This window comes from Miscanthus floridulus, chromosome 2 (assembly GCF_019320115.1).
Source record: "Miscanthus floridulus cultivar M001 chromosome 2, ASM1932011v1, whole genome shotgun sequence".
NCBI lineage: Eukaryota > Viridiplantae > Streptophyta > Magnoliopsida > Poales > Poaceae > Miscanthus > Miscanthus floridulus.
Window position 1 is genome coordinate 142,996,356 of NC_089581.1, and position 22,185 is coordinate 143,018,540.

The following is a 22,185-nucleotide window of genomic DNA, read 5'->3' on the forward strand; positions in this document are numbered from 1 at the left end:
GTGAGAAATGTGTTTGAGTTCTGATTCAGTTCTAATTGCTTGGTGTTGTATGCATCAGGCGGTGGCTTGAGGAGGCAGTGCTGGAGAAGACGCTCTCAGGAGTCGAACAATCAGTAGGATTTTGCCATAATGATCTTGCTATTTAAGTTACGTTTGCTGTTTGATTTTATTGCTCTGCACTATTCCAGACATTAAGGAGCAGAGAAGAACAGGGAATCTTTTTTGTAGCTTTCATGTTAAGATTCCCCAGAATTATGAGACCAAATGTTTTAATTTATGCATCTTACAAGGTACATATGAATGTTGATTTGCAGTAGTTTACAGGAAGTGTGGAACCACTTCTGATGTTGTCTTTGTAACTATATTGATGGAGCTAGCTGAGTAGAAATGGACTGCAGTGAAGAGCCCTTCTTTTGATATGAACAGTCTAAATTTTAGTTGATGTACAACAAAAAAAATCAATATATGATATTTTTTTGTTTTCAGGTCTCTTCATCTGGAACATTTCTTGGCTGCTTTCTGACTGGACTATGATGTCCCTAGCGCCCATCAAGGTGAGGCCTTCCTCTCCCTCACTCAGATTTGTATACATGCCAGGATGTTGCAAAATAGCATATGAAATTCCTTCCTACATGGTGCTACAGATGAGCAATGGTTTTGTTTAATAGTCTCCGTTTCATATATCCAAGCATAGTTGTGATTGGAGATGCTTTGTATATTTCGCTACAAGTACAGATTTGCATGGAGCGCTCTCAATGAACTTGTCAAATTTATATAAAATGGAAAACATGCTATCCTATGTTGCTAATTAATAGTTTGATCAGTGATGGTGCCATCGGAGTATTTAGCTGCAAATAACAGCAACCTCCTGTTACTTGGAGACTCATGCTGATAACCTGGCATGTGTTGTTTTGAAGTAATTGAGCCCTTTCATTTGACCGCACCAAACCTTTTGCATCTTAAAAGTTATTTTTTTCAAACGACTCAAACAAGGATTGTAATCATCGATATGTTCCTCTTTTTGTTAGAAGCAATAAAAAGAAACCCAATCATGGCTATTATTATTACCAATGCTTTGATGATATGTTTTATCGCAACAATCGAAAATGGATAGACATAGATAAACTTGCTGCACTTTTTGTGTAGGTCACAGTTGGTCGAAGAAATGTGCCCAAGGGGAGGGTGTGGAACCCTATGGAGCAGAGCAAATGAACTGAGGTTAGTAGCATTGTAAACTACACTCGGATTTTTTTCACGTCGGCCGGGGGTCACCCGCAAAATGTCCAGCTATGGTCGGCCAGGGATCACCCGCGGGAGGGAAACTACACTCAAATTTTGCGGGGTTAAAATTTATTATCAATTGTTTTTCTCTTTCACACATCATTTGGTGGGTTTTTTTATCTGATTGGCAATCACAGTGTTTGGAAGACATCATGGCTGCATAGACCAAAATGTTGCCTGTAAGAGGGAGGCGAAATGATGACAGAAGGCTATGCACAACATGAAGCTTCTCTGCTGCATATATGAAAGATTGATTTTTATGAATATTGTTTTATTTTTAACTTTCCTCCGTCATGCTGAAATGGAACTTCTTTACATTTCAAATGAGAGATGCAATAATTGATTAAGGCTTTTAGAAAAGTATGTGAGCACCCTTCTTCTAACTATTCTGTATGCGGTGACAACATTTCCGGGATCTGTTTTCTGTCTACTCACGTGCTTTGATTGATGTTTCCCATACCATTACTAAGAAGGCAAGGATGTATTTAGATTGGTAATATTTAGATTCTGAAACCAATATTTCATTATGGAATCCTTATTGATATACAAGTATTTTGTGGAATAGTAGTTCACTCGGCCAAAATGTGAGAGTGAGCGATTGACTCGTTAACACGGACAAGTGATGCTTAAATAAGTCCATAGGAAAAACAAAAAAAATTAAAAAATAGCCATAGTGGTAGGGATCGAACCTAAGAGTGGGCGATTGACTATCTCACAACGACCCGTAGTTCACTCGAACAAAATGTGAGTGAGCAACTGACTTGTTAACATCAAAAAGTAATGCTTGAATAAGTCAATAGGAAGAAACAATTTTTTTAAAAAAATGGACATAGTGGTAGGGATCGAACCTATTCCCTCTGCAGTCAAAAGTTGCAAGATTTACCACTAAGCTATGCTTCAGTGTGCAGCTAAGTTTAAGTTACAAGGGCTCTTTTGAAAGCAAGGGGGAGCAAAACCCAGGGATGAAAAACCTCCCACTAAAAACCAATAGTAACTAGAATGATATCCCTATGAATTACCCACCTAAGGAAAAGTCGGGATGCCTGAGGGATTGGAGTTTCCAAATTAGGCATAAATATTTGTCTGTAAAAATGAACTCATAAAAGGTACAAATTTGTCATACTTTCCTTTTCCATTGTTTTTTTTTCAAATTTGTCTTCCAAAGTAGATAATGAATCCGTTTCGGGCAATTCCTATAATGTTGTTCAGCAGTACTTGAACGTCTTTATTTTTTGAAATTCCTATAAATATACAAAAAATCAAAATAAAATAAAATAAAAATGATATCAGAATGTATCTCGGCCTGTTAGCAGGAGAAAAAAAACATCAAAAAATTGGCGTGCAAAATGTGGTGCACAAGGATTTGAACCTGCAAGGTGCTGCTCCTAGACCAAGTTAGCTTACCACTCGAACAATCCCTACTTGATGTCTATAGAGCGTTGTTACTTCTTTTCTCTCCACAGCCTGTATGCAGGGGTAAAAACATCAAAAATTATGTTCGAATTTCAAATTGTTCAAACAAAGTCGGAGAGGACGACACAATTAGAAATTATCCTTCTCAACTATCATTATTGAACCAATCATTATTCAACCTGATGACACATGGACCAAGACGTGTGAGTGGTCGATTCACTTTTAAAACCGTGGTGGCTAGTAGGTATAGAATATATATAGAATTTGAAGTTAGTTAACTTAACTTGAAAATGAATGCGTAAAAAGTGTAGGGACCGAATGTAATAATGTCTAGTTTTTTTTTGAAACAGCCCACTAGTCCTAGAAGGATGCCCAACCCACGATTGCCTTAGCTCATATACTGCTGGGTTTATAGGGATACCTCACATTGGACAGAGAAGGGGGATTCGCACAAACTCAAAGATTACAGTTAAATGATGTGTCCCTCAACAGAGTTACAGCCATAATCATGGGTACATACCAGATCGGCAGAGAAGAAAAGAAAGATCGAGAACACAAAGAACATTCAGATAAGCGTACAAACTGAAAACACAAAGAACATGAGATGGTGAGGACAACAATAGTCGGTTCAGAGTATTCAGAATTATCTTAATTCATAAGTTGCCTTCCTCTCCATGACTAAAAGCATATAATTGGCGCCGATCATCGACCAAAATAAAAGCTGTGCCAAACTTTTGGCCTTTTGAAGCCATGTGTAGAGCTGTTTGTCCCTTCTTATCTGTTCTAAAACCAATCCCTGTATCCTTATTTAACAGTGTAGTGACCACCTCACATGGCCTATTCTTGCTGCTGAATGCAAAGTCTGGAGAGGATGGTGTTCCCCATGTGCATTAGCGATGGCCAGATCCAATGGCACTCCCTGAAAATCATCTCTAAAAAAATCCAACATCGAGTGCCTGCTAAAAAAAGGTCCAACAAAAACAAAAAAAAAGATGGTGAATTCCTCACTCAACACTTATGCAATGCAGGTGAAGCAGAATTTACCACCTTACTGTTTTGGACTTTTGGTGGGTACAAGGAATGAGCAACAAGAATAAATAATCATGGAACATGTATAAAAAAAAATCATTGAACAAAGCACCAAAATTCAGAAGTTATTATTTCACCCATCAATCATAGGCAGAACAAAGCAGGAACAATTTGGTAATCCTAATGTGTATCACCAGTCAAACAAATTTAACAAAGTAAACATTGCTCCAATTCATTTCAGACATTAAGATCTATGGACTCCACATCTACTTGACATTCTAGCTTTTTTGTCAGAAGAATGCTCAATTCGCTTTATTAGAGGTGACCTTCATCAAGTTGAAGGCAAGTACCCTGCCTTGATTTTCAAGCAACAGCGATATCCTCAGAGAATAGAACGAGCAGTAGCAAATCTATCTATTAAACCATCACATATATTGGCTCCTGAGCGATATCCTGAAAAAAAATATTGGACAAGAGTTGAGTCTTTGTTATACTACAATAATCAGTCAACTAAGATGAAGTTTATAACTTCCAACTATTTAACACTGATGGTGGCATCTAACAGAAGCTTAGTAAACCGATATTCAGAGATCCAAAGTTTAAAACAGTTCAGAAAGACTCATAATATCACCAGGACTGATAATGTTTCAGGCATCGATGATAACAGAGGGGGGTGGGGGGGTGGGGGGGTGGGGGGGGGGGGGGGGGGGGGGGGGGCGGGGAGGGGGGATGGGGATGGGGATGTGCAGACCCAGAAACAGAGGCAAAGCGCCGCGAGGTGGAGCTGGAGGTGGTAGTCTTTTGCCTGCTGCGCCTAGTACTTGCTGCTGCTGCTCGGCGTTCGGCCGTGGCCTGCGAAATTTACGTCCTGGACAGCAATGGCGGCACACTCGTCCTGAGCCTCTACCAGTTCTTCCTTAGCCAGATGCAGCACGACGAGAGCAGCGCCCCACGGCGGCCAGGCCCGAGGAGGCGTCAGAGTGTGGATCGATGCTGGGTGATCGAATGGGACGTGTAGACGGCGACGCGCGAACGTGGCGACGATGGAACCCTAGAAAAAAATCTTTTTTAATTAAAAAGAAGATTTTCATCTAACTAATTATTGAATCATACATCCCAACTATGCTCCTCAAAGCATTATTTTTATAATTATGGATTTACCGTTTTACCCTTGATTAAAAAAAACTACGAAAAAGGAATTGCCGCTCTTTTATTTGAAGTCATAATCCTCTCAACTTTGGAGGTGTTGGGAGGCGTTACAGCGCATATGGACCCACCGACCATAGACACATCCAACGTCTCCCGACGCCTCCCTCATTGGTGCCTCTCAACGCCTTCCCTCATATGGGCCCACCAATCATTGACACAGCTAACGCTTACTGATGCCTTTCCAACTATAATAAAAAAGTTCTATAACTAATAGAGACACAAAATAAAGACTACTAGGCCGTCTCGACCCCGCCCTCTTCTCAGTTGACGTCAGCCTTCCTCTCCGACCATTGCCTCCTCTCCTGCTGTCCCCGGCCACGGAATACCTCACCACCGGCCGTCTTGACCCCGCCTTCCTCCTCGTCCTCACCCCCACACCGCCCACCGCTCCGCCACGGCGTGCTAGGGTTTAGGGTCTAGGGCTCCCCCGTCACCCCTAGCCACTGGATACCTCACCACCGGGCGTCTCGACCCCACCCTCCTCCTCCTCTTCCTCGCCATCGCCACCGCGCCCTAGGGAAAACGGTGACTCACACAAATGCGCCTTATTAGGCGACTGCAGTCAAGTATTTCTGTATAAAAAACAAGATGATTTTTGTAATTTTTTCCAACAAAGTGAGTAAAAGTAGGCTGCCGAGGCCCGTGTGGGGGAGCACGTACATATCCGGTTCTCTCGCCTGCATGCATCCGTGCTCGTATTAAAAAAACATCCAAATGTGCTCAAAAAATTCCAAGAACAATATAAATGGATGGATGATGAAAAGTTCTATGTTCGTACAAAATTTGAGATGCAAAAAAAAATATACAGGGAGAATAAAAAAAGTGGAATCAGCACTTTAGTGCCAAATCCGCAGCTTTTCATGTGCTGATTTCACTTTGCTGTATCTTATATAGATTTCTGTTGCATCTCAAAATATATATGAACATAGAACTTTTTATAATCTATTCATTCATATTATAGTTGAATTTTTTTGACCATATTTGGATGGTTCTTTTTAAAATCGGAACACGAGAACTTGGCAAAGGATCTGTAGTCGGGTGGAAGACTGGAAGGCATGGAACTATGGAAGGGAGGAAATCGTCACTGCTGACATCACCAGGCTCCCGCAGGTTCCTCTGCTTCCGAGCTGTCAGCTGTCCCATCTTCACAAACGTGCTAAAAAAATTCCAAGAACAATATAAATGGATGTACGATGAAAAGTTCTATGGGCTCGTTTGGCGTAGCTCCTTGGGGCTCGGCTCCTCACCCGTGAACTGTAGCTACACTGTAGGACACCGTAGCATAGAGCTGTTTTGGAAATCGAGACAAAAAAAAAATGAACTGATGAGAGGAGGAGCCGGTGAAGCCACGATTTTGAGCTCCCCTGCTCCGTGCTACAGTGTTGCAATAGTAGCCGGAGCTCCTCCAAACGGGTCCTATGTTCGTATAAAATTTGAGATGCAACCAAAAAAAAATACAGGGAGAATAAAAAAAAGTGGAACCAGCACTTTAGTGCCAAATCCGCAGCTTTTCATGTGCTGATTTCACTTTGCTATATCTTCTTATATAGATTTCTGTTGCATCTCAAATTATATATGAGCATAGAACTTTTTATAATCTATTCATTCATATTATAGTTGAATTTTTTTGACCATATTTGGATGGTTCTTTTTAAAATCGGAACACGAGAACTTGGCAAGGGGTTTGTAGTCGGGTGGAAGACTGGAAGGCATCGAACTATGGAAGGGAGGAAATCGTCACTGCTGACATCACCAGGCTCCCGCAGGTTCCTCTGCTTCCGAGCTGTCAGCTGTCCCTTCTTCACCAACGGCTGCATCTCCCGCCGGGTGGCACAGCATGACAGCAGATCTTCCCGCCAGACAGGTGCACCTCCTCTATTCCCGATCCCCGTCCCATCCCGTCCCCGTCGAACCGTGGCGAAGCTGCTGCTCCGTGCCTTTTGTCCTTTCCACCCCAACGGCCCTACCCTCCCGGGCAATGCGACGCCTTCTGGTTCCCCTCTCCGAAAGCGACCACACCTCCCGCCTGCATCGCTCCTCGCCACGACCGAGGGCCCCCCGCTCCTTGCGCGCGTAGGTACAACGACCTTCTCCCTCGCCCCTTGTGCCTTCGCCAATTGCCATCGCGTCGAGAACGAAAAAAGAGCTTCTCGCGGCAAAGGCGCCGTCCCCTCACGAGTCGCGCGCTGTGCCTGTAAGGGGTCACCACTCACCGGTCACGTACACCCGATGCGGTGACAGGGTAACCGACGAGATCACGGGACACATGTCCAGCGCCGACGCCCGGCAAAGCTTCGCGCCTTCGCGGGGAGTCGCCGGGCGGACAAGTAGCAGTGCACGGTAGAGCCGTTGAGGCAGGGGCGAGCCTCTCGCCCTCCGCTCTCGCTCTTCCGTCCTCGTCGACGTCGTGCGTGGCGCCTCCCTTTCAGGTTGTCCCTTTCCGCATTTACGGCGCTCACGCTTCTCGCTCCAGTCCAGTCTCCGCCCCCTTCTTATCCCCCACGCAAAGTCCGGTCGGGGCAAACGGAAGCGAAACAGGGCCCGTCTCTCCCTCCACTCCGCAGACTGCATCTCATCCTCTAGCTCAGTCTCACGATCCAGTAGTTCACTAGCGCTTGTCATCGCAAGTCCAACGGCATGGGTGAGGGTGAGGACGACCAGCGGAACCAGATGCTGGGCGCGGGCCGGGACCATGAGCCGGAGCGGGCGGAGGCGGAGCCGGAGGAGGGCAAGAAACTTAGGCCCGGCGAGGTGGAGGCCGGCGGCGACGAGACCGGCACCGGCACGGCGGCGGCGACCTGCGACTACTGCGGAACCGCGGCGGCGGCGGTCTACTGCCGCGCCGACTCCGCCAGGCTCTGCCTGCCGTGCGACCGCCTCGTGCACGGCGCCAACGGGGTCTGCTCCCGCCACGCCCGCGCTCCGCTCTGCGCCGACTGCCGCGCCGCCGGGGCCGTCTTCCGCCGCGCCTCGTCCTCCGCCTTCCTCTGCTCCAACTGCGACTTCGGGAGGCACCGTGATGGCGGTGACCCACCGCTCCACGACCGCTGCGCCGTGCAGCCCTACTCCGGGTGCCCTCCGGCGGGCGACCTCGCGGCTGTCCTCGGGGTGCCCCTCTTCGACAAGCCGGCCGCTGAAGATGGTGCCTGGTGGAACATCTGGGAGGAGCCGCAGGTGCTGAGCTTGGAGGATCTGATCGTGCCCACCACCCCTTGCCATGGATTCGAACCTCTCTTAACGCCGTCCTCGCCCAAGGTAGTACCAATGCCTTCTTCCCATATATCACTGCCCCACTAAATTTTAGTCATGCCTACGTTATATTCTTCCCATATATCACTGCCCCACTAAATTTTAGTCATGTCTACGTTATACTCTGACTTGTCTGATCTAAATTCTCAACTGGTTATCCGATCCACAAGAACCGGAGCATCTCACCGGACGGGAAGATGAACGAGGAGATCCTTAGGCAGCTGGGGGAGCTCGCAGAGTCTGATGGCGGTGCGCAGGCATCAGCAGGTCGTGACGAGGCAGAGCAAGCTGGTGGAGATCAGTTCCCTTCCTGGGCGTCGCCACAGTATGCCACTGGACATGGCAATTTTGGAACAGAGAACAACCACGAGGTTGCAACCATGCCTACTCCTCTTTACGAGGTTTGATCTGCGGACTTGAATCTCTTCTATGACGGATTACCCCCGTTTTTTACAACCTAAAACTATGGATGTAGACATGTAGTAAGGATCTTTCACTGCATTTGTTCACCCATTGAGGGGGCATTGAGTGACAGCATCGTTCAGAAACTTATACCTAGACAAGTTAGTGTCTGAAGCATTTCCATTTGAATGGCAGAAACCATAGATGGCATATTCTACAACATATATAATTTTTTCTCAAAACGTGCTTTGCATTAAGTCATACCTATCTGATGAGGGATATATTCTGATCGAAACTGCCTCAGTCTCATGACTTCAGCATACATCTCACGGGAGTAAGGAAGTGAACAGTGAGTACCCATGCTGTTCACAAACTATGGATGAAGTCAGTACTTATAGAAGTTATGAAAAATCTTCGCAAAACATGTGGTTTCTTCTCACTGGATAAAAAATTCCAGTAAAATTTTTGCCACAGCATCAATCAAAATTCAAAAACTATGCCAAGGGAAGATAGTGTCTGAAGCATTTCCTATTGTATGGCAGAAACCATGCATATTCTTCATCATATGCTTAACACACTTTCCATTGAGTCATATCTATCTTGAAGAGGGACATATTCTGAATCTGGGGTTCCTAGTGTCAACAGCAATACACAACACTTTGGAATCAGAAAGAAGTCACTGTAGTTAAGAATCTTGCAAATTCCATTTGGATAACTGGAATAAGACCAGAATAACTTGCTTATGATATATTGATACGGTTCTATTGCTTCCTTTTTCTCTTTTCTGGCTATACCATCAAAAGATTCGATTAATAAACCTGAAACAATGATTTGATACCGCCATAGTTTCACACCTCGTTCAGGAAGTAGTACTGCTACATGCTGTGGTTGAACTTAGTCATGAAAAAGGAGAAAGTATGGGGTGTAAAATCAAAGAGCTCTGGAAAACATAAAGAGTCTCAAACATAAATGTACACTTCCTCTCAGTGCTCATACTTCTGTACACAGTGCTTACTTATTTGGACACCAATTAACAAGCTGTTTTTTTCTGGCTGGCAGAATGGCAGATGGAATAACTGTGATTTGGATGCCCTAAATGATGCATGCAAGGTCGAGGTGGCATATGATCAGGTTCCAGTCAGCTCAGCTGAACCGTGCTTGTCATCATTTGCTCCATTGTCGGAAATCTGTCCCAGCATGAGCAATGGTAATAGTATGGAGGACAACCACCAGGCTAATCCTGGCATTGGCATGCCCATGCAAGGTCTACCCAAAGGGACTGGCTTTGATGTTGTGCCTTGCCCTGATCGTGACTCGGTCATTTCGCGCTATAAAGCAAAGAGGAAGACAAGAAGGTGAGATATGGATATGCCATGACATGATTCTTGTTTCCCCTGACAAGGAGCGGTAACTTCTAATGTACATAACTGTGCTGCAATGGAACTCCTGCAGATTTGACAGGCAGGTCCGGTACGAGTCGCGCAAAGTTCGTGCTGATGGCAGGCTCAGGATCAAGGGGCGTTTTGCAAAGGCAAACCAGACATGAACCTAAATTTGCAATATGCTAAGCATCTTCCAGCACGAAGAAGAAAATTGATTAGGGGCGATTCCGCGATTATAATGCATAAATGTGCCAGAATTTTGTTTGCCTTCGGTTCAATAGCTGATAACCATAGCTTCATATACAGTGGAATGATGTGTGTATATTGCTGTCATGTGACTAGTGGCTACACTACTTTGAGAGATCAAACACCTGTATATAGTCCTACACCTACATAGTATGTGATTTTGTCATGCTGGAGATAATAAGAGCACCGTTATGTTTGGTTTGGTGTAGTTATTAACTTATTATGCAATTTGATTTCCAATGCAAAAGCTTCTTTCATTGATGAGCAATGAACAACGTTGTAATGCAAGAATTGAGAAATGATGTTAACATGGGATGGTGGAAATGTGGAATCTGTTAAGACGAATAATTCATATTATGTGGTGTGAATTTCTTTCAACAATTCAACAATCGTGGAATTATATTTTTCAGTGTTTACTGTTAAGAAACAGTGGGCGAAAACATATACTGTGTGCAGACAAGATTTCAGCTTCTTTGAACCAACAATGATTTTGAGACAAACAAAATTTCTCTTCCTCCAAATCAGAGAATCATCATACTATGGTACAATCGAATCGCAAGTTGTGTTTGCATCATGTGAAGTCAAAAAGCTCACCTTTCTACAAGTTACATTGTCGGCATAGAATTTACAAGTTCCTTTCTCCCGGAAAGTGACAATGGAGAAGGCCTAGAAGATGGTCTGCTCGCCGAGCTCCTGTCCCGCCATCCCTTCCCTTATCACTCTTTGGAAGAACTGCTCGAGCGTGTCCTTGCCGTAGCTCGGCGTCTTCTCGTCGCTGTACTCTCCGGTCTCCGGGTCCAGCAGCAGCATGCTCTCTGAGGCATAGTACCTGCCAATCTTGCCGAACTCGGCGGCGTCCTCCAACCCCGGGAACAGCTTGGCCAGTCCATCGAGCACCCAGATGACGGCGTCCATGATCTGGATGGGCACCTTGATGAACTTGGGCTCGCGCCCGAGCAGCCGGAACAGCATCTCCCCCTGCTCCAGCGGCGTGAGCGCCTTCCCCGGCCCGCCGATGGGCAGCACCTTGTTGGCCTTGTCCTGGTCGTAGACGCAGTCGGCGATGAAGGCGGCGAGGTCCTCCTCGCTGATGGGCTTGCAGGCGCAGAGCTTGCCGTCCCCGAACATGACGTACGGCTGGCCGTTCTTGACGATGTCGACCTGGCCGCCGAGGCTCTTGAAGAACGCCGTGGGGCGCACGACGCTGTAGGTGAAGGCGGGGTCCCGCGCGGCCTCCGCGGCCAGCTCCTCCTCGAACTTGAGCTTGGCGCGCTGGAACTCGAGGAGCGGCTTCTGGACGCAGATGGCGGAGAGGAGCACGAAGTGGGTGGCACCCAGACCGCGCGCGGCCTGGAGCGTGTGCAGCGTGGCGCGGTAGTCGACGCGCCACGAGTCCTGCACGCCGCCGCCGCGGCTGGCGAGGCAGCAGACCGCGGCATGGACGGGGCCATGCGGGGCGAGGTCCGCGAGCAGCGCGACCGGGTCGGTGACGTCGGAGAAGACGACCTGGGCCGGGGCGAGGTCCGCGACGACGTCCTCGGGGGAGTTGCGACCGCGGATGCCGCTCCGGGACCGCGCCACGGCGAGCACGCGGTGGCCCCGGCGGAGGAGCTCCCGGACGACGTAGCGGCCGATGTAGCCCGTGGCGCCCGTGACGAGAACCGTGGTCTCGGAGGCCGGCAGCCCGCGGAAGGGCTGCGCCGCCGGAGCAGGCGCCGGCGGTGAGGCCGCGGAGGAGGCGAGAAGCGGGCCCCGGCCGCGGCGTCGGGTGGCGGTGTCGGGGAAGGAGAGGAACCGGGGAGCGGGGCGGGTGGACGACGGCGGCGTGGCTGTACTGGTGGTTGGGAGGCGGGAGGACAGGAGGAGGGCCGCCATGGCAGTGGAGGCGGCGGTGTTGGACGGAATGCCGGAGGCGGAGCGGCGGGCGACGTGGACGGGGAGGCGGGAGATTGGGGGAGTGTCAGAGTGCGAGGAGCGGGGCAGCGTTTGTGGCGGTGGCGAGGTGGGGGGGGATCCGGTGGTGTGATCCTTGGTCTGGACACGGCGGGCGAGCAGAGCAGAGCAGGGCAACGGATGGATCGCATCACAACAGTTGGGAGGGGTCATTTCACTTGCTTTCGAGCAGACAGGAGACGAGGGCGAACTTGGCAGCGTGATTTTGGGCTCAAACCTTTCTCAGCCCATGGGCCGGTTCGCAATCGAGATCCCGCCACAAAAAAACGTGGCCCGTCAGAGCCCAGCGTTCATAATAATCATAATGAAAGCGGAACGCAGTGACTCTTCTGTCTCCGCACAAGAAACCCTAGCATCCGCCGCCGCCGTTGCCTACAACCCTTCGCCTGCTGGCTGTTGCTGCGGCTTATTTCGATCGTCGTCTCTGAATTAGGTTTTCTATATTCTTTTTCGCACCTCCATGGCGCCGTTTCGTTCCTTGTCTTGTTTTCCTCCCCTGTCGATCCGTTTTCAACGAGGATAGATTTCTCTCGTTTTTTCCCCTGTCGATCCGTTTCCACATTTCAGTGGAGTTGGATGGATTTCTCTTGGTTTGTTTCTAGAACCGCAAAAGCTTCGCGTGATACTCAAATGCTTATTTTGCTCCCCATCGTTAAACTACTAGGGCGGTTGCTGGATTGGTTTTCCGTGCGGGTTACTGATTTGAGTGTTTGGTTACCGGTGATGACAGCGTATGGCATGAGTCTCGATAACTATTTTGCGCTTCGGGTGATCTCTTGCCCGAGTTATCGCCGACGAAGATTAATGTGCCAAAATGCTAATCTGAGGCCAAATATGTACTGTAATTTTCTCTTTTTTTCTCCAAAAGATGAAGAGACTTCTAATTACCCCAAAAAACTGCTTGTCCCCAAACGGATTTTGTACTGACTGAATTCTCTTTCTTATAATGTATCTACTGTCAATCTTTACAACATCGGTCGATTAAGGGCGATCCACCTCAGAAAAGGTGGGTGTGTTTGAATCCTGGATTTGGAAGGGACGGGTTGCTTTTTCATGTTAGTGGCTTAGTGCTAGATGATGCTGCCGGCTCTAGCTCAGAAGTACACATTCCTCCCAAGACACAAAGTGCTATACCGGTAAATCAAAGTGAACTTTTATTTAACAGGATAAGATACCATCTATAGTTTTTATATACATATCGTGTGTTTTAGAGATTAGTCTATACTACATAGGTTTTAGAGATTAGTAGTATACATAGATAGCAAGTTAGCAACAATACCGATGCCACATGGCCAAGAAGCAAGTCTGGTTAGGCCTATGGATGAAAGGAAAAAGTCTACTTCACCTCCAACTATGAAACCGTCTGTTTTACCCTCTGAATTTTCCAAAACCGTCTATTTTACCCCTCCGGATGGTTTTGACAGCGGTTTTGCTATAGTAACAGCAGGTTTGCTACACTAGCTGCTGGTTGCTACAGTAATGGTGGGTTTGAATTTCTTTTTTTTATTTCCGGTGAATCTTTAAAAAATCACAGTAAATCATAGAAAAATCATAAAATAAAAAATCTAATTTTGTTGGACTCTACATGAGTAGATCTACATAGTGAATATATAATACGGTATGCTTTAATACAAAATTTTTACTGTAGCCTTAGATTAATTGGAAAATCTAATTTTGTCTGTAATTAATTGGAATAATTCATAGCTGCAGCTTCTATGGTCCAATTGTGGTGAAATTTTTATGGTACGCTAATTATTGTATGCTTGAACTATAGTAAAAATTTCGTACTCATTGGACTATGTATAACTTAGTTATAGATAAATTCTAATTAATTACAGACAAAATTGAATTTTTCAATTAATCTAAAGCTACAAAAAAAAATTGTACTAAAGCATACCGTATTATATATTCACTGTGTAGATCTACTCATGTGGAGTCCAATAAAATTAGATTTTTTATTTTATGATTTTTCTATGATTTACTATGATTTTTCAAAAATTTACAAAAAATAAATAAAAAAAAAGAAAATTCAAAATCATCGACACTGTAGCAAACCCACCGTTGCTGTAGCAAACATGCTGTTACTGTATCAAAACCGATGTCTGAAAACCGTCCAGGGGGTAAAATAGACGGTTTTAGAAAGTTCAGGGGATAAAACATACGGTTTCATAGTTGGGGGTGAAGTAGACCAAGTATGAAAGGTGGGGGGTTAAGTAGACTTTTTTCGTGGATGAAACATGAAAGGTGTTATTCTCACCAGTTTATGGATGAAAGAATGCTTCTAATGTTTCTACAACAGTCCACGGCATAGCGTCATTGATCGAATACACAATCTGATTCCGGTTCATCGCACACTCACGCAAAATTTGTAGCTGGCTTGTTAATGCCGACTTGGTGCAGCTTGTTTACTTTCTCTAATGAGTTGTGGTAGCAATTTAGCTTGTTTAGTTGAATTGGGCCAACAATTTAGCTAATGAGTTGTGGTAGCAATTTAGCTTGTTTAGTTGAATTGGGCCAACAATTTAGCTCGTTTAGTTCATGAGCTAGCTCGAGCAGGCTTGCAAGCCAAACGAAAAAACCAACAAGCACATAGCCTCGGATCTTCGTCTGACCGTGAAGCACGTTGTGACTCTTCCCCCCTCATCTCTGACTCTTATTCTTATCTTCTTTTCTTAGTGACTCCCACGATCACAGGTGTCTATCCCCTACGCCTTGCAAACGAAAAAACCAACAAGCACATAACCTTTTGATCTTCGTCTGACCGTGAAGCACGTTGTGACTCTTCCCCCCTCAACTCTGACTCTTATTCCTATCTCCTTTTCTCAGTGACTCCCACGATCACAGGTGTCTATCCCCCTACGCCCAATGTGATGGTGCATCATCCGTAGGGAATTGTTCCTAAACAGCAGCTAGAACACATTAATGGTATACCAACTCTCAGCTGGAACATATTCGCCTTTTCGTTTTGACTTGGTTTGATTTATAAGTCGTATTTTTCCAATCAACAAACAGTATTTTTCTCTCACACCAAATCAGCCAACAATATTTTCAATCATGAGCCAAACAACAAACAGGACGATGGCTAGTATGTCTGACACTGCACCACACACCTGTCCCACCTTCGCCCTCCACCATAGAAGCCACCAAGCTCAAATTGACTTAGGAAACGGAGATAGCCAGGAAACAAAATACATCCTTAATAAGCAGGGAAGGCCAGCTCATCTTGGCTCATTTTTCAGCTCGTTTACCTCGCAAGTACGAAAATCAATAACAGAATAACTTTTGGATCCCATCTATTGAACAAACGAATCAATGCATACACAAATACATATGTATGGGTAAAGGACAAAGCGCCAATTTTGTTCCGTATTTGTGCTATTGTGTACCTTGCACCGGTAAATGATGTGACCAGTGTATGCTTGTTAGAGCAAGCCACACTCCGGGTGTTAGGCCCGGTTTGGTAACTGCAGTTAGTCCTAAAATGTCTGTTACGTCGAATGTTTGACATATACATGGAGTATTAAATATAGACTAATTACAAAACTAATTACACAGCTTGCGACTAATTTACGAGACGAATCTTTTAAGCCTAATTAGTCTATGATTTGACAACGTCGTGCTACAGTAAACATATGCTAATGACATATTAATTAGGTTTAAAAAAATCGTCTCACAAATTAGCCTCAATCTATGTAATTGATTTTGTAATTAATCTATATATAATGCTTCTTATTAGTATCTAAACATTTAAACATTTGATATCACATGAATTTTAGAAGAACCAAACACGCACTTAGCCTGGCTCCAGAAAAAACACAGCAGTTGGGCGCTTTTCTGTAGCCAGGCTGGCTAGCGGTCGGGTGAGTTCCCTCACCTCCCGATTCGGCGCTCACCTCCAGAAATACGCAGTCCCGGAAGGCCGGGACCAGCGCGGGCGTCGGCGGGAGCTCGGGATTCACGGCGGGCGCCTCGACCTTGACGGCGGCCCCGTTGGAGTCCGCGGTGGGAGCCAGCTCCGCCTCGTCCCGCTACTCGACGGGCGGCGCCTCCCCGGCGGCGTTGGCGCAGAAGGCCAAATGGAAGGAGAGCTCGGTCCGGCGAACTCAAGCGGGCGGGTGTGGCCTGTGAGGTCATCCGTCCCGGGCGCGAAGCACCTCGGTGCCAGAGGGGGAGGTGGAGGTGGTGCAACGGAGATGGCCGTCGTACGGGGTCCGATTTGGCGTCCTCAGCCATGGCGCCACCGCAAGAATCTTCCTCGTTGTGCCCGCCGTGGTCTGCTCTGCTGTGCTGTGCCCGCCGTGGTAAGCTCTGCAGCGCCACGCGGGAGCCGGCCAGGACCAGGACAACGACGAGCAGGAGGAGGAGGTGGGGAACGGAGACGGAGACAAGCCTCGCCGCCATCGCTGCTTGCTGGGAGGGTGCGTGTGCTGCTACTGCTAGTGTGTGTTGCCGCTTTCCCTGCAAGCTTTGGTGGGCTTTTTAGCCATGTTGAGATGCTGAAATTTTGGGGAGAGGATTATCTTTCATTTATTAATGATGATGGGCTAATCGGAGATTGCTGGGCGACGGCAGTGAATGCTTTGCGTGTCCTAGACTCCTGTTCGCCGGAGCCCGGAGGAGGAGGCTGGGTTCGTCGGAGGGAATAGCGACTTCTCCTTCCTCTGCTGTGCCGCCGTGGTCAGCTGTTGGCCGCCGTGCTCGTCTTGCTCTGCTGTGCCACCGTCACCGTGCTCTGCTGTTGCCGTGTGCCGCTGCCCGTTGCTCGCCGCTGCCGTGTGCTGCTGCTCGCCAACGATGCCTGTGACTATATCAAAATATAGTACAGACAATCGACAAATAGGAGTTGGCTTGGCAGGACATGTTAAGGTCGCACAGGCTAGGATTTTAGCTAGGCTAAAAGTTGGCCAGGGCCATGTTTAGTCCCCTAATTTTCTGAATTTGGCACTATGTAAAATAAAAAAAATTCATCACATCAAATTTACGGTACATGTATGAAGTACTAAATATAGACGAAATCAAAAACTAATTGCACAGTTTGATTGTACTTTGCGAGACGAACGTTTTGAGCCTAATTAGTCAATGTTTGGATAATTATTACCAAATACAAACGAAATACTACATTGCGCTACAGCATAGCTGAAAATCCGGCGACGTCAACTTTGGCCGGAACTAAAAGCGGCGCAGGACAAATACACCCTAAGTTGACATGTCGAATCGAGCCAGCTCAAGTCAGAACAAACCGACCTGAGCTGGCTTGATATCCACTCCTAGACTCTGTTCGAACATGTAAAAAACTTATCTACACTAGTGGGTTGCAAAGAGTTGCTACAGCAAGCGTTTGGTTGGTAGGCATCTGCAAGTACGTAGCATTGTTGCTCGAATGGTACTTCTAAATTTCAATGGTGACTTACGAGTTAGCTTTAAGTACCTTGTTTTATATTTTAATAGAAGAGAAAAAAAACATCTATTGATAAGAGCTAGTCTTCTTATATGCATTTTAAGATCATACGAAGTTACATGGCGTCGTTCATATTATGAGTTGTACGCTAAAAGTTAATGTTATTAAAAAATTATATTAGAGCCAGTGACTATCACCTACTGTTGAGGCTACTGTTGAGGCCTTGAGGGTGTCCTAAAAGGATCGAGCATTAACTTTGCATGCAGAAAGAGCATACTAATCATCCATCCTGTTAGCTGGTTGGTGCCGGTGCTGGTTTGGGTTAGTTGGTGCTGATTTTTTATGAGATGAAAATACTGTTGGCTGGTTGAATAAGCCTGGCTAAAACCAACAAGTGAATAGGTGATATGTCAGCAGCCGAGTCTTCAGAGTTCTGTTAGCTAGCATAAGACTAGGACTATCAGTTGGAACTAGAACGGCTACTGTAATCGCCCTGGTCTTCAGCTGATCCAAGCATCTAGGAGTCTGTTAGTATTGCTTGACAGCAGTGATCGGCACCCTGTATATGTACCTGTACACCGCACACATGAATGAATTGAGCGTTCATCTAACTTACATGGTATCAGCCTTCTATCGATCCCAACCCTCTGCTTCCGCATCTCCCACCCATGGCGAGCCCGTCTGCTTCTTTAGCCGCCACAAACCCCTTTGCTGTTCCCGCTCCACCCTCTGCCTCCACCTTGGTAATGCTCAACATCCGCAGCCATGTCCCGATCGTCCTCTCCGCTGACGAGGGAAATTTCCGGCAGTGGCGTTCCTTCATCGATCTCACCATCAAAAAGTTCTGCCTCCTCGATCATATTGACGGCACCATGGATGTCGCCGCCATGTTCGACGACGCCGAATGGCTCCAGGTGGATGCTTGCATCGTCTCCTGGTTATACACCACTGTCTCCAAGGAGATTTGGAACGATGTCAATCGCCCCAACGCCACTGCCCTCTCCGTCTAGAACGCGATCACCGGACAGTTTCTTGACAACAGTCTGCAACCCTTAATTTGGGCCCTTGAATGTTAGTTACCTAGTCTTTGGTACCTAAATGGCCTTCTTCTTTGGGCCCACAATTGATGTACCAATGAACTTAGCCTTCACATCATTGGCACCCTTAATTTAATTGAGGATACACTAGGTTGATTATTCTTGTTAGTCTTGCAATATTGCTCTATATGCCCAACTTGCTTGCATCTATTACAAAACGGACCATTGTCTTTCACAAAGCTAGCTTTGGGAGTGACAAAGGTCATCTTGTCTTTCTAGGGTGTATAGCCCAATCCATCTCTATTAAGAGAAAATCTTTGGCTACCCAAGCATTTTAGCAAGCGGGCATCTCCACCATAGGCATTGCCTATAGCACGAGTGAGCTCATCCACCTCCTTCTTGAGGGTCTCATTTTCCACCATTAGTAAGCATCACAAGTGATACCATCACTCAAAGGTGAAGTGAAAGTAGTAGTGCTACAAGAAAGGTTAGTGGGAGCAACAACAATAAGCTTATAAAAGAATTCATCAAAAATATCACATGTTAGTCCCACATCACATGACACAATCACTTGCTCCTTCTTGGCTTCTTTCTCCTTGACTTGCTTAAGGAGAGAGGAGTGAGCCTTTTCAAGCTTAGAGTGAGGTTTGCCAAGCATTTTATGGTCTTCCCTTAGACTCTTATGAGAGGCATTTAGCTCATCAAAGGATTGCTCAAGAGATTTGATCTTCTTGCGTAATTCTTTGTGAAAGCATCTAGGCCCCTTGTTGGGTTTTGGTGATTAATGATAATACAAGATTACTATGACTAACATGTGTTTTGTAGAGGCAATTAAGTTAGGTCATGGTAATGGAGATCGATTGGGCAATCGAGGTGGTCATGCCCCTACGATGGAAATCGTTTCGGTTTTCAAAGGATGGATGACAACGTTAAAGATGACTAGTTCTAAGTGTCGATTAGAGTTAGAGTGACACTTAAAGTAGTTTAGGACTTTATTTTTCCTTTGGCCGTACTATTAAGGGGGGTATGGATGGGTAGCTTGACCTAGGTGAGTCTAGTGAGTTAGGTATGGTGCACACTTGTTAAAACTAGCACTAGGTAGCTCTACAATAGCCCTATGATCCTATAGAGCAAACTTTATTCATATATGTTCGAGAGTTAGAAGTGAATGGAGGGTCAAATGCTGACCGGACGCTGGCTCTGGTGCGACCGGACGCTGGCCGCAAGGTCCGGTCAGTCCATTTGATCAAGAGATTGCGTTTGGTGCGACCGGACGCTGGAGAGGTCAAGTGACCGGACGCTGAGAGGCAGCGTCCGGTCGACTCTAGTAAGGTTCCAGAGAAGGGAATCTATGACCGGACACGTCCGGTCAGTGCTGACTGGACCCTAGGGGTTCAGCGTCCGGTCGAGTACGGTAAGGTTCCAGTGAGGGTTTAATGCGACCGGACGCGTCCGGTCAGTGGTGATCGGACCCTGCCAGCATCCGGTCAACACTTTATCACTAGAATGCAGGTTGAACTGACCAGAGCGTCTGGTCAACATGACCGGAGCATCCGGTCACCCTGTAGAAGCTCACAACGGTTCGTTTTTCAGGCTGCCTTATAAATAGAAGCTCCACTCGTGTGTGGAGTCACTTTTGCTCATTCCAACAGCTGAGAAACACGTTTGTGATTGCCAAGAAGAGCAAGGTCCTAGTGAGGTGATTGAGATTTGAGAATCCAAGAGAGTAGCCTCATTAGTGAATCAAGAGTAGCCAAGTGTGCATCCATCTTCTCATTAGGCTTCGCGTGGTCAAGTGAGAGTCCGTGCTTGTTACTCTTGGTGATCGCCATCACCTAGATGGCTTGGTGGTTATTAGGAGCTTGGTGATCACCCGGCGGAGCTTGTGGGTGACCCAACTCAAGTTGTGAGCGGTTTTGGGTGATTCACCGCGACGGAGTGTCGAAGAATCAACCCATAGAGAGCACTTGATCCTTGCACGGATCAAGGGGGAGCTACACCCTTGTGTGGGTGCTCCAACGAGGACTAGTGGGGAGTGGTGACTCTCCGATACCTCGGCAAAACATCGCCGCGTTCCTCTCTCTCTATTTACTTTGAGCATTTACTTTGAGCATTTACTTTGAGCAATTCAATACTTGTCTTTACATTTATAGAATTGCCATGCTAGAGTAAGTTTAGAACATAGGTTGCAAGTCCGTTGTGCGTTAGAGTAATAGAAACACTTTTCTAGGCACAAGAGGTTAATTGGGCTAACCGTAGGATTTAATTATTGCAAGAAAATTTAGAATTAGCCTAATTCACCCCTCTCTTGGGTATCTTGATCCTTTCAATTGGTATCGGAGCCTTGTGCTCACGTTTTTAAGCTTAACCGCTTAGAGCAAGATGTCTCACGGGGATGGACCTCCTCCTATCTTTGAGGGAGATGACTTTCCATATTGGAAAATCCGCATGGAGGCGTACTTAGAAGCTCTAGACGTTGGTATTCTTAGAGCCGCCTCACAAGGCTTCCCAAAACCTCGAGATGCTACTAACTTACAAGGCGATGAGGTTAATTATGAAAAATGGAATGCAAAGGCTCGAAACACCATCTTTAGAGGCCTTTGCAAAGATATGTTCAACTATGTAAGGAACCACAAAGACGCCCATGCACTATGGTCGGATGTTTGTGCGCTCCATGAGGGAACCAAGAGTGAGCGTGAGGAACGCTATCATCTTGTGATTAAAAAGCTAAATTCATTTGAGATGCTTCCCAAAGAATGTGCTAATGAGATGTATTCATGTTTGAATGTTCTTGTAGAGGAAGTCAATGGGCTTGGACTTACTCAAATGTCACCATCCAATGTTGTGAGAAAGATCTTGAGTGTCCTCCCCATTGACAAATATGAGCATATTGTGACCGTGTTACACCAAGACGATCTTTCCACCGCTACACCGACACAAATCTTGGGAAAGATCAATGCTCATGAGATGTACATGCATATCACGCCACAAGATGGCTTATCCTCTACCAAGAAGAAAGAGAAGGACTTAGCATTCAAAGCTAGCCAAGACAAGGGCAAAGCAAGACTTGAGTATGAGAGCTCAAGTGATGAAGAAGATGAAGATGAAAATCTTGCTCTCATGGTGAAGAAAGCCGCCAAGATGCTAAAGAAGCTAAACAAGAGTGGCATCAAGTTCAACGGCAAGAAGAAGTTCTTCACAAGCTCTAGAAGAAAGCCAATCTCTGAAATGGATTGCTTCAATTGTGGTGAACTTGGTCATCTAGCACATCGATGCCCCAAGCCCAAGAAAGACAAGTTCAAGAACAAGAACAAAGGTAAGAAAGATGACTTAAGTAATACAAGAACAAGAACAAGCCATACAAGAAGAGAGATGGCAAAAAGAGGGACTTCCACAAGAAGAAGAAGAGTGGAAAGGCCTACATCGTCGGTGATTGGCTCATGGACATTGATTCATCTAGTGGATCATCTGATGATGACAGTGACAATGAGAAGGTGGCCGCCATTGCTATTGATCTTTCATCTTCACCGCCACCATCGCCATCATCCTCTACACACCTATGCCTTATGGCCAAGGGTGAACGTAA

The 22,185-nt window shown here is 46.3% G+C and overlaps 2 protein-coding genes and 1 long non-coding RNA gene across 4 annotated transcripts; 1 reads left to right on the top strand and 2 right to left on the bottom strand.

Annotated features, from left to right (window-relative positions):
• Positions 1–3,141: 3,141 nt before the first annotated feature.
• LOC136539930 (uncharacterized) lies at positions 3,142–4,724 on the bottom strand. Its single transcript, XR_010779786.1, has 3 exons — positions 4,475–4,724; positions 4,050–4,176; positions 3,142–3,650 (listed from the first exon to the last, which is right to left on the bottom strand). It is a non-coding gene; the product is annotated as an uncharacterized lncRNA (long non-coding RNA).
• A 2,406-nt stretch (positions 4,725–7,130) lies between these two features.
• LOC136531559 (zinc finger protein CONSTANS-LIKE 13-like) lies at positions 7,131–10,565 on the top strand. Of its 2 annotated transcripts, none has more exons than XM_066524210.1 (4): positions 7,131–8,187; positions 8,352–8,552; positions 9,643–9,938; positions 10,036–10,565. In XM_066524210.1, exons 1-4 carry the CDS (start codon positions 7,570–7,572, stop codon positions 10,127–10,129), a joined length of 1,209 nt encoding a protein of 402 aa, XP_066380307.1. In that variant the 5' UTR covers positions 7,131–7,569; the 3' UTR covers positions 10,130–10,565. The 2 variants fall into 2 exon arrangements, with proteins under 2 accessions (XP_066380307.1, XP_066380304.1); XM_066524207.1 differs by having other exon boundaries at positions 7,157–8,187; positions 8,352–8,582.
• A 222-nt stretch (positions 10,566–10,787) lies between these two features.
• LOC136531548 (divinyl chlorophyllide a 8-vinyl-reductase, chloroplastic-like) lies at positions 10,788–13,080 on the bottom strand. The gene has a single exon (XM_066524200.1). The coding sequence runs from the start codon at positions 12,315–12,317 to the stop codon at positions 10,878–10,880; it is 1,440 nt and encodes a 479-aa protein (XP_066380297.1). The 5' UTR covers positions 12,318–13,080; the 3' UTR covers positions 10,788–10,877.
• Between the last annotated feature and the right edge of the window lie 9,105 nt (positions 13,081–22,185).